We start from the raw sequence: 12735 nt of genomic DNA on the forward strand, positions 1-12735 counted from the left end.
GCAGTGATTGACAAGCCAGAGGGCCAATCGCTCATGCGATGATTACGTCAACAAATGGCTGATGTTTTTAAGGCCCTACCTTATGCACAGATGACAAATATTAAATGTATTACTTAGTGTTGGGCGATATGCCCCATTTTGAGATCGTCCTATCGTCAGCCTGTGAGATCGGCGATACACGATAGTATCGGGGGGCGGGGCAGTAGTTTACTCATTTATTTATTTGTTCATTTATGACAAGACTTGATTGGTGGAAAAAAGATCAAGAGCAACACCGTCATGAATGCATCTTTCTTAAAACTAATGGCATTAATCTGAGCGCGTCATTAAAGCCAGACGCTCTTTGCGTGCCAGAGAGCGAGAACAGGACACGGTTTTAACCCTCTGTGCGCTAACAACCTCTCTAGTGCAAGGAAATGTCAGAGATAGGGCTGCTCAATTATGGGAAAAATCATAATCCTGATTTTTTTTAACACGATTATTTAATGACTGTAAAAACATGCACCTGCGCAGACACACGCAGCGCACATAAAAATTATTAAATGCATTTGTTTAGTGCTGTTGCAGAAGGTTACACGTGTCAAGCAGTGGTGCTCTCAGAGGTGCCTTTTTAAACACACTGGTCCAGCGGAACACGATCATATTTTAAACACGAGGGATGTATTGCTAAAACTCCTTGAAAAGCATATCATAAACAGGATTACTATCGGACTTCAAGTTCAGACAGGCGCCAATATGCAGCAGGTTATATTTTAAACAAAAGGAATAGTTTGCCTCAGCTCTCATGAAACGCATTAAACCGCACAAATACATAAGGATTACTACTTTAGTTTATGTTTAGACTTCGGACAGATGCGAGAGCACGTGCATGTGAGACAGAGGGAAGCGTAGCTGCTCATCCACGCGCTGGATTTAGGTGCTAGAACGAGTCCGAGATGCGCTCATTAAGTCCATCTGCGTGCAAGAAGGAACTCTCTCTCTACAAGCTCTTAGCGTAAAGTGAAGCACAAACCCTCATGCAAAACTATGATGATGATAATAATAACAACCATTTGCCAACTATCGTCATGACTATCGCCATGAAAGCCTGCCATTGGCGATATGTCAGACGATCGTCGATACACTATACTATCGTCTATCGGCACAACACTAGTATTACTTTCAGTGCACCTTATAAATAAAAATCTTTTATCATTTAGTAAAGACAGTTTCAAGTAATATTGCAAAAATGTATTAAACAAACATCCTCTTTTCCACCTTTAAAATCGCCTATTGATTGCCTACAGTAATTTTCCCTGTGGTGACGTATATTCAAGTGAAACAAATAAAGCAGAGAATAAAGAAATAAAGCAGGGCTGGATTTGAATTTGTCCATTGAGATCTGACTGGATTGTTTAAAGTTGGGTCGTGTTGCTAATTGCTAATCTCATCGATCTTTTCCTGGACCCCGCCCACCTGCCATACCATATGACCGGAAGTAAAGAGAGATCGTTGCGAGGAGGGGAGGAGATTTGCGTTTTTGATGAAAGATTATGAGGGTACATGAATTTAAAAAAATAATAATGAAGCGCACAGATAAAAAAACACAATATTACAAAACAAATAACAGTTTTTAATTTTATTTTCATGGCGACTTTGATAAATGTAATCTTGAGAACACAGAAAATACATCAGACAATTCAACGTTAAATGGCAAGTTTATCAAATGTGTCACATAAGAATGAGAATCTGAGGCACAGATTGTGTGCATTGGGGAAGGAGATGGTGACAGTCCTGAAAGCTCATAAACAGGTGTGGTGCTAAATTTTGATGAAAAGACTGGACATTTGGTCAGACTGCTGAACAGTGGCAACACATACTTAAACATGAAGTTACAGCTTGAATGGTGGAAATTTAGAGATGCATAATGGATATTATTCCTCGATTTTGGTCAATGAACAAAAAATGTTTCAAAGAATCTTCACACAGATTTCTTCCATGCAATGCTCACATCGACTGTCAGCTGTCAGGCTCTACTAAAGATAAACAACGCTACTTAATATAATATTAATAATATTTACTGAAAATCATCTTCTAGGGTAGACCAGATATTGGGTCTGGAGATTATCAGTAAAAATTATGACTTAAATTATGAATACATTTCTTGATTATCTTGGTGTCTAGAGCATTTGCTATGTACTGTAATGTATGTAATATGGACTTCTTACATTTTATGTCACTATAAAATATGTTGTAAGGGATCTATACAGTATAAAGACAAAAAAAAATAACAGCATGCAAATTACAAATTATATAAGATTTAATTCATTATAACAAAATTAAGTTCTAGATGACCTGTTCATTTAAGGTGTGACTTCATCAGTGTTAAAAAATATATTCAAATACTTTTCCATGTATCTCTCACACTAGATTTTTGTTGTTGCAACTATTGACTGTCACTTTTCCATACAGTCACAGGCAGCCCTTCTCTGCACACACTGAAGTTTAATTACTGTACCCCTCATAATTACTTCTTACTGTACAGTACCTGTTAATACAAAGAAATACACACAGACACATCTGTGTTTGTGTGGCCCTGACAGTCAGTCTTGCGACACAAAGCACCTGAGAATATTCTCTCTACCTAGTAAATAGCATTTTAAACAGACTTGTACTGCAAGAGAGCAAAGGCTGAGAGAGGAGTGAGACGGCGAGACAGAACAAGGTTGAAGAAACAAGATTGTTGAGAAGTGACTGCAGAGAGAAGAGACAGAATCAGAAACCAAAATAGAGTGATAAAAAACAGGGACAAAATAATCAGAGTGTTTTCTCATCAAACCCTTAAAACTTTTCAGTCTTTCTCTCTGAAAACAATCTGGGTGGCAAGCTAAAAAATTTGGCCCAGATTACTCAACAGTCGGTGTTGATGTACAAAGTGAGCTAGACTGAAGACATAGCTCTAAAACAGACAACAACAAAGCAACCTGAGGAATGCCACTTGCCGTGCAAACTGACGGGTAGAAAAATATGTCTTTATTAGAAATATGACGGTAACGGAAAATATGAGAAACTGTAAGAGCTTTAAACTCAAAGTGTACAAGATTCAAGTCTAGATTTAATTCTAAGAAGAAACTGCATAATACATAAAGATCCAGACAGTCTCTTACAGTGAGCAGATAAGATGAAATGCAGATTCTCTGTAGCAGTAGATTCTCAGCTGATGAGTTGTGACCCAAAAATGGGTCCTTGGTGTGTTAGGATTGGGGTCACAGACAACGGGCAACTAAACAATGCTAAATGTGCATAATCAGGAAATTAATAATAATAACACACAGGTAGGATGTAGAAAAAACATCATATGCCTTTTGATTTTGATTGTAAATGTGTAAATAATATTTTGGACAAATGTATCTGTCACTCATCAAAGTCATTTGACAGATGCTATCTAAATAAGGTTATAAACTGAAAAAAAAAACATACAAATTTTAAGTTAACTGTCGATGCAGTTTATGAAATTACAGTCTGTGTAACACAATTATAAATACTTGTTCTGAATTTGTCACACCACAAAAAAGTGTTGTTAACCACCTAGCCAAAAAAAAAAAAAGGAAAGTAAATAAAAAGTTATCAAAATCTGGGGAGGAATTTCTGCTCTCAAGGCGTGTCTGCTGAAACCATGCCTATTTTGGGGGAAATCTGTCACCTCTCTGTCAAAACTTCACTAACTTGGAAATGAGTGAACGAACCGCAGATGCTATCGTACCCTTCTTATTATAGACGGTTTCATCGGACGCATGTGCGGAGACACGGTTATGCATCTGGTCGGAACTTTACTTCTTTAAATGGTCTTTCTTGTTAGTCTTTTCTTGTTTCATTCTAGTTGCTAAACTGAACTTTTCAACAAATACCTCGACGAAAATAACAAATGTTTTGGTTTCCTAGGTAATCCACGAGTTGTTTATTTTGCTTGTTATATAAATAAACTACTTTAAGAACTTTGTTGTTATTTATTCTTAGCGGAGTTTACCGTAAGTTACGTGTGTTTAATGAAAGCCGGTTGTTTATGTTGTTACTGCTGAAACCGTCTGTTCATGAAAATCAGCTGTAGTCACTTACACCTCAAACTTGTCTTCCGCCATTTTGAGTACCTGAAGTGGTCGCATAGAACTAGCGCAATTTTTACAACACTAAGAAGGCTCGACACAACATGATACTCTACTCGAAGTATCACCTATGTCTCTACACATGAACTCGAGCATTGAGAACATTGTTTGTGTACACAGAGTTTACTAAAAAGAAGGTTTTGAACAACTGACTTTGGTTGTTTTGTTGTCCGCTCACCGCCATCTTGCCAGTCAAGATGTATTGATCTCCGAATGCGACTTAAGGAGAGAGAAGCGTAAAGATGGATAGCTCCTAAAGCATATTTCCATATAAATGCACGGATAATTTGTTGTTTTGTTGCAAGTGAAAAACAATATTGACCTTCTAGTTAAAAATGAGCCTCATATGAGATTCATTCATTTGCACTCGGAAATTGATTCTTCATGTCTGACAAATATGGCGAGCGGACACCATAACAGCCAAAGTCAGTTGTTCAAAAACTTTCTTTTTTATAAACTCTGTGTACACAAACATAGTTGTCAATGCTCGCGTTCATGTGTAGAGATCCAGGTGATACTTCAAGCAAAGTTTCATGTTGTGTCGCGCCTTCTTAGTGTTATAAAAATAGTGGTAGTTCGGTAGCAGCGGACAACGGCTGGAAGAACGCATCAGGGATCGAGTAGGCATCACACCCTAACCAAGATATATTTTTTAAAGTAGCGTTCCTTTTCATGACAGTCAAGGTGCGAAATGTTGTCTTTCGTATCTATTTTTCTGTATCCGTAAGAATCAGTAAAAGAAAAGAAATCCCTAAATCGTAGCAAGCTAGCCAATGCTTGTCAGTAGCCTACTGTTACTCGGTAAGGACCTCACGATGGTGGCAGGCAACTGGAATGACGTAAAAGGTCACTGATATTCATCAATAGTGGTAACGAGAACTTGTACATATTTTACGAGAAGGCTAATTTCTATGAATTTATACAAAGTTAATGGTGCAAAAACCTTACGATTATCATAAAAAAACAATAACGAATACCCCACAAATAATCACATGGTCACAGGGGTCAAGGCGATTTGTACAAAAATGGACGAATATGGTCATAGGAGTTAAAACGAAATTAGCCAGCTCATAAAATACGTACGAATTGCAATAAGATAGCGTTGGCCATGCTTGGTGGCTCCAGTGCATCATCAAGCCATGATTTCAGGCCTGTCCAAAAAATATTGAACCCCGGAATGGTTTAACTCCACAATTCTGTACTACATAGTTCACAGCCTTTTCAACGTGTTTCAGCAATACATTTATATTGTTTAAAAACAATTGTCTGAATTGACTTTCCACAGATTTTAATAAACAACTGATTTAAAGAACATTCTGGTCTACTTTGTACCACATACAATTTAAGTCAGGCATTGGGTAACCACTTCATGTCTATTAAAAATCAGAATGCTTCAGAAAAACTAGTTAAGTTCACTGTGATGACAACAGGTGTCTGTGTGCTGGCTCATAATGAAGACACATCACACAACTGAAATGCAATATAAAGGCCACTGTGATGATGCATTGTGTGTTCATGGTAATAATTTAACCCATTTTTATTTCCCATATTGTTTACAGTGCTCTCAAAATCATACCTATTTGGTGTATGTAACACAATAAGAATCCTTTGAAATGGAAAGTGGTTGCCACTGTTTGTATTTTCAATGTCAGTTAAACATAATGTGAAGTGCTAAACAAAACAGAGAGAAGCGAGTGTGAAGGCCAGTCATAAATAATGTCAGTTCACACAACAAAAACCTTACATTTACATTACTGTGTTGCAGTCAACCTTGTTGCATTGTAAATGTGAACAAAAGCTTCAACCTGCTGTCAGTTAGAATTTCCAATTTAAGCTTTTTGCTTCTAGGAAGTTTTGCAGGGTTGTAACTTTCCTTTACTAACAATAAACAGTTTAAAGTGCATATACTGTCACACGCAGAGAAAGAGAGGCTACTGTTGAACATAAAAGCATTTAATGGAATGTGTTAAAAGCAATAGTGCATCAGTTGGATGTCGCTTTCCAAACCTTTGTGCAACCTGCATGGAATACGAGCAATTTCATTCGTCCGAAACAGGTGCCTGCTTTGCCGGTCCCAGTTGATTATGCATTTTAGCGCGGCACTATGAGGACAATAATACGGCACATGACTCCAGTAGATAACACACACTCAGAATGTCGATGAAAGCCCATTGAAAAATCACCGAGAGCCTCTCAGCCACAGAACAACATCAAAGCCAGGGTGAGACGGTCCCTACTACAGGCATAAGAACCCTCTCTGCTTTCATCTGTAAATCTTTAAAGACGAGATTACAGCTGGCCTTCAGTCGTAAAAACCCACTTGCTCTCTGTACTTGCTTTCTGCACACCTTTGCAGATTTCTGCATTGTGCCAAGCCAACAGCCTACTTGATGTGAAGTATATCAAGCACAATACAAGTCACAAGTATATATATATAGCATGTATATGTGTCACATATTACTGATCTACTATCCGAAAGGTCACAGGGCTGTGGAAGATAACTGTAAATATCCTTCATCACATCTATGATTTAGAATAGACAGTAAAGCTGAGTGCTCATCTAATGTGTTTCTACCATAAAATAAAAAACAACCGTATACCTGATACGTCCAAAGAGAAACTGTGCCTGACACTGTGTGTTTGTATCTGTGAGCATTTGTGTGTGTGTGTGTGTGTGTGTGTGTGTGTGTGTGTGTGTGTGTGTGTGTGTGTGGTTGTATGTGATCTTCCACTCCCTCTGGCTTGTTTACCAAACTGACACTTTCTAACAGATAAGAGGAAAGGGATCTGTCAAAACAGCCATTCTTGCTTGAAACATTGATCTGTCATCCAGGAAGATCACTGGGGTTAAAGGTCATTGAAGCTGCAGCATGCTACTTGAGTGGACTCTGCAAATAAAGTTTTTCATTGCACTGAGAGGAACACAAAGTCTAAGACATTCCCAAAGAATTACACCAATCAGTTTTACTTATTTATAAGCAATCTGCAATCCTTAATTGTTGCCTCTCTATCGCCATCTCTGTTTAAAACATAAAAATGCAGGTTCCACTTTTTGGAAAATATGATCATTTTCCAGCTCCTCTAGAGTTAAACATTAGATTTTTAAAATTTTTGAATCCATTCAGCTGATCTCTGGGTCTGGCGGTAGCACTTTTAGCATAGCTTAGCATAATCCATTGAATCTGATTAGACCATTAGCATCGCGCTCATAGCTTAGCATAATCCATTTAATCTGATTAGACCATTAGCATCGCGCTCAAAAATAACCAAAGAGTTTCCTATTTTTCCTATTAAAAACTTGACCCTTCTGTAGTTACATTGTGTATTTAGAAAACCAACAGAAAATTAAAAGTTGTTAAAAATAAAAAATTCTGGTTTAAAAATCAAGGACTTTTGCTATCGTACCCTGGCTATGATATTACCAACCCGTTCTCACCAAGATGCGTACAAATGACACGCAGTGTGATTATCGTGCAATAGATACGCCAAATTCCGATTTTGCGTACGCCAGTCCTTCCCATTCACTTATATGGCGAATCGTTTCGTGACGTTTTATTTATTGTTTTCTCATTTGTTTTCTGTTTTTTAAACCATTTTCGCTTGGGTTTAGGGTTAGATTTCACATTTGTTTAAGCAGGTTATTTAATATACAGGTTTCTCTAAGTTTTTATCTATATTTAAGCCATGGTTGCTTGGAGTTGGGGTTAGAGTTGGGGTTTGGGTTAGGATGTCATTTTTATATAGCAAAAAGTTGTTCTAACCCTAAACCCAAGCGAAAATGGTAAAAAAACAGAAACAAATGAGAAAACAATAAATAAAATGTCACGAAACGATTCGCCATATAAGTGAATGGGAAGGACTGGCGTATCATATGCACGCAAAATCGGAATTTGGCGTATCTATTGCACGATAATCACACTGCGTGTCATTTGTACGCTTTTTGGTGAGAATGGGTTCGATATTACGCAGTGCCTGAAAGTAGTCCCCTTGGTAACTTAAATAGCAGGGGACTATTTTTGGGCACTGAGTAATATCATTGCGCCTCCTGAAGCCATGGTACGGCAGCTAAGTCCTTGATTATAACGCCGGAACGAGCCCTAGAAAATCACAACTTTTAATTTTCCATTGGTCTTAGTACACGAACTACAGAAGAGTCAAGTTTAAAATAGGAAAAATATCGAAACTCTCCGGTTATTTTTTAGCGCGATGCTAATGGTCTAATCAGATTCAATGGATTATGCTAAGCTATGCTAAAAGTGGTAGCGTCAGACCTGGAGATCAGCTGGATGGATTCCAAAACAGTAAAAATCAAATGTTTAACTCTATGGGAGCTAGAAAATGAGCATATTTAAAAAAAGTGGAGTGTCCCTTTGACACTCATTTTGTCCCAAAAATGAAACCTCTGCCATCATTTACTCACGCTAAAGTTGTTCAAGACCTGTACATTTTTTGCTGAACACAAAGGAAAATATTTTGAGCATATTTGTAACCAAACAGTTTAAGCACCCTTGACTTTCATTGTGATTTTTTTCTACTATGGAAGTCAGTGGGGCTCCTGCTTATGAAATATGAAATTTATAAAAACTTAAACTACTGTATGCAAATGTTTTATTTGGGGAAACAACTGAGACTAAATTATATACCATGGTTTACCTTCCATGTTTTTATTTTCTGTATAATTATTATTTCTGCCTCTTTTTCTTTCACAACTGTGCAACCATGGCAACTTGTTTCTGAAGGATCTGTGTATGTGTTTACCAGGTGGCTGTCAAGGCCAGAGAGGATAAACACTTTGCCCGGCATCTGAGCTCATCTGACTCTTATAATTGAAAGGAGTTTGGAAACATTTTGTGATGAATATGCATATGTTGCCAAAGGCAGTCTAAGCAATATTCAAATTGTCTTTTATTCAGTCATTGCTCATTTAAATAATGGCACATGCTTATGTTTTGAGGATCTTTGAATGAGTGAATGTACAGTGATTAAAAAAAAATCTTTTCACCCTGGCCCCACCATATTTATCAACCACAGTGTGTGCTGGGCATCAAAAAGACAAATGCAGACAACGCAACCTAATGTGCATACTAATTTACTACATCCAAGTGAACTCAAATGGAAAAGGATTAGTGATAATACTTAATGATGCGCTGAAAAGCACAGTTCATGCGGAGACCGGTGTCTAAAATCAATTGCATGACTGACCCACTGCCTTCATTACTTCTTTTCTGGAGAACGTAATGGCCAAGGAAAATACCCCCGGGGTGATGTCTGTCAATCATTTACAGAGGGTGGTACAGAAGCAGGGGAGCTACAGACATGAGAAGCAATCTTGTCAATAGGCTAATTGTATGCAATGTCACACAGCAATTAGTGTCTCGCACCTCTAAGCATCTCTTTCTATTCTCAGACATGCGGTCATGCACACAAATTCCTGCCTGTGTTTATTATGTGATCGGCTGTCACTTGTTTTTTGTCTTTTTATGGTAACCCAAATAATGATACAAAATAAAGAGATAAAATTCAGTCCTTTTTTCTATAATGCTTTGGCTTTTATGTTGCCGGTGCAGAGGACTGCTGACTGCTGATACTTTTAAAAAAGACTTTTGTGTTTCTTATTTTGTGCTGAATAAAGTAACCATAAATTCTTGTAAAAACATTGAACATCAGAGGAATTATGAGAGAATTATGAAACAAAACTAAATAAACTGGCCTTTGCTGACACCCATTTTTCCTCGAAAACTAACAGCGTGTCATTGTAATCTAAATGTTACACTAAATCATCACTTCTCAGGAACAATTTTCATAAACAATTTGTCTGGTACATTAAGATTAACCATTATCCCTCGGGACACAAGCTCAGTTCAGCTGAGCACAGACCTATGCCATTTGGATTTTGCACTCTCTCAGACTGCTAAGCCCAAGCATTGATCGATGACATTTCAACACATTAGGCTGAACTGCCTTCAACATCGCTGCAGTCTCTACGGGCACTGAGAAAGCACTGTGGCGATTGCCAGAGGCAACTGAGGATTTAGGTTCTGGAGCTAAGCAGGAGCTAGAGAAATACAGTATTGGAGCAGGAGTCGCAAAGCACGATCGAATGGATTGATGGCTGTGCGTCGTCCTGGGCATGCCCCCAATAAAGATTAAAGGGATAGTTCACCCAAAAATGAAAATTCTTTTATCATTTACTCACTCTTATGTTGTTACAAACCCGCATAAATTTCTTTGTTCTGATGAACACAAAGGAAGATATTTTGAGAAATGTTTGAACTGAACCATTCGTGGACCCCATTCACTTCCATAGTAGGAAAAAATAATACTATGGAAGTGAATGGGGTCCACAAACGGTTTGGTTACAAACATTTCTCAAAATATCTTCCTTTGTGTTTACCAGAACAAAGAAATTTATGCGGTATTGTAACAACATGAGTGTGAGTAAATGATGACAGAATTTTCATTTTTGGGTGAACTATCCCTTTAAGGCTTACCTGAGAAGGAATGAGGCTGCTGAGCTGGTTTGGGGTGCAACAGGGATCGCTGGTTTGTCGTGGTGGGGAGGTTTACGTCCAGATGAAGAAACTGTGGATAGGGCACTGGCCGGACTGGGCCTGGAGGAGTCAGCTCCCAAACTGTCCTTTTCTACAGAATGACCCTGTTTGGAAATAAAAGACTATTAAAACAACTGAAAGATTAGAATGGAAATTGATCGCTTGATCTAAGGAGATTTCTGGGAAAGGGAATGAGGTGTTTGGGATACATGAGCAGTGATAGGGCCCTATTTTAATGATCTAAGCGCATTGTCTTAAGCGCAAAGCGCAACGTCTAAATGGGCGTGTCCGAATCCACTTTTGCTAATTTAACGACGGAAAAAATGGTTTTTGCGCCGAGCGCATGGTCGAAAAGGGTAGGTCCTATTGTAATGGGAGTATTTTGGGCGTAACGTGCAGTAAACCAATGAGAGTCACAGCTCTCATCCCCTTTAAAAGCCAGTTGCTCTGGCGCTATGTCTAATCCCTATTTAGATGACGGACTTTGTAAACTGAAAAACTAAGCGGAGGAAGAAGATCCCCAGTTTAAGATTAATGTTAAATAATTATGTTGTTTTTCCACTTGTATTGAAATTGTTATTTTTTTATTAAAACCTTTAAAACCAGTTTTCTTTTAGTCATGGAAGTAAAACAGCAGGCTTTTAATTGCTTTAAATGTATGGCTATCCAATATCACCAAAAAATAATTTACAAGTATGTAAGATAAGGTTTGTACTCTAAAAATACTTTATTTGTAACAAACAGGAGATAAAGAATTTACAAACGGCTCTCCTCACGTTTCAGCACTTTGGACAGCAGGTTTTTTAGCAAAGAGTTTTTTTAAGCATTACTTAAAAATGATTCTCATCGCAGCATATCCACAGGTACAGAGTAATCATATACAATAAATCCGTGAGGTATAGCATAAAAAAAACCATTTAAAAACATACGCATTTGTTCAAAGCAAAGCATTTATTTACTTACCAGGCTGCAGGTGAAGCAGCTCTTTTTGTCTTCTAACGTCTCATAATTAGTCCTCATTTATGTCCAAGAGACTCAATAATAATCTTTTACATTCAATCCTTTAATCTTTCATATTTAAAAGCATTTTTGTGCTGCTGCGCATTCATGTACCTTGTGATAAGCAAACCCGCGTTGTCCTCCCGTGTATAGGCGCATTTTACTAATGCGCTCTTTAAATAACATAAAACACATTGCGCCTTTAGTTGCCTCAAAATAGCAACGCGCCAACAATGTGCCTGAACACACCTCGTTTTCAGACCAGAACGCCCATGGGCGCAAAAGGGGGCGCAAATGCATTTGCTATTTAAACAACGCGGCGCTAAACGTGAAAATGAGGGTGGAAACTAGCGAAAGACACTTGCGTCACGCATTGCGCTGCATTGCGCCGGGTGTAAGATAGAGCCCTTAATGTGTTTCCTACTGAAACTGAATGGTAGGGTGGGAAATATAAAAGGGCCTGTATATATTTGCAAACAGTTCTTTGTTGCATTCTAGGAAGCACTTGATTTGACTTTTCAACCGTGTTTCCGCAGATTTTCAACCATCTCTCCAAGTAACCTAAGGACTGTAGATCGAATCACATCCAAAGATTTTTTGAGATGTTTTATGTCCATCTCAATTTAGTTGTTAATAAAATTATTTGGTTTTTATAGGCAGGGTCACATACGAGAACCAACAAACTGATTTTTTAATGATACTCCAAAAATAAATAAATAAGTTACACAATTACTGTAGTTGTCTGGGTGATTTCTGCCACAACGTTTAGGAATTCACAAGTCTAAATTAGGCCACTCTAATTAAGCCGCACCTTTCACAGATAATTTGCATTTAAGTGAAAATTTTGTCATCTTCAGCCCACTTTCATGTCACTCGAAACTCTTATGACTTGAAACACAGTTATTATCAAAATGTCAAAGTTGCTTTCTTCCATACAATGTAAATACATAGTGATCACTGCCTGTCGAGGTCTTGTGCAACTTAGTTTTTTTTTTAAATTAAATACATAGTAGGTCAGGTTTCAGCCTCCAAGCTTCAAGAAC

At 37.9% G+C, this 12735-nt stretch overlaps 1 protein-coding gene across 2 annotated transcripts in view; it reads right to left on the bottom strand.

Annotated features, from left to right (window-relative positions):
- Nucleotides 1-12735, bottom strand: part of kif26aa (kinesin family member 26Aa) — an 84936-nt gene that overhangs the window by 36151 nt on the left and 36050 nt on the right. For both annotated transcript variants that reach the window (XM_065256942.1, XM_065256943.2), the window contains exon 4: nucleotides 10634-10797. In XM_065256942.1, the coding sequence (XP_065113014.1) occupies nucleotides 10634-10797 (164 nt within the window). The remainder of the gene's footprint in view (nucleotides 1-10633; nucleotides 10798-12735) is intronic.

The sequence above is a fragment of the Paramisgurnus dabryanus genome, chromosome 12, assembly GCF_030506205.2.
Source record: "Paramisgurnus dabryanus chromosome 12, PD_genome_1.1, whole genome shotgun sequence".
NCBI classification, from domain to species: Eukaryota; Metazoa; Chordata; class Actinopteri; order Cypriniformes; family Cobitidae; genus Paramisgurnus; species Paramisgurnus dabryanus.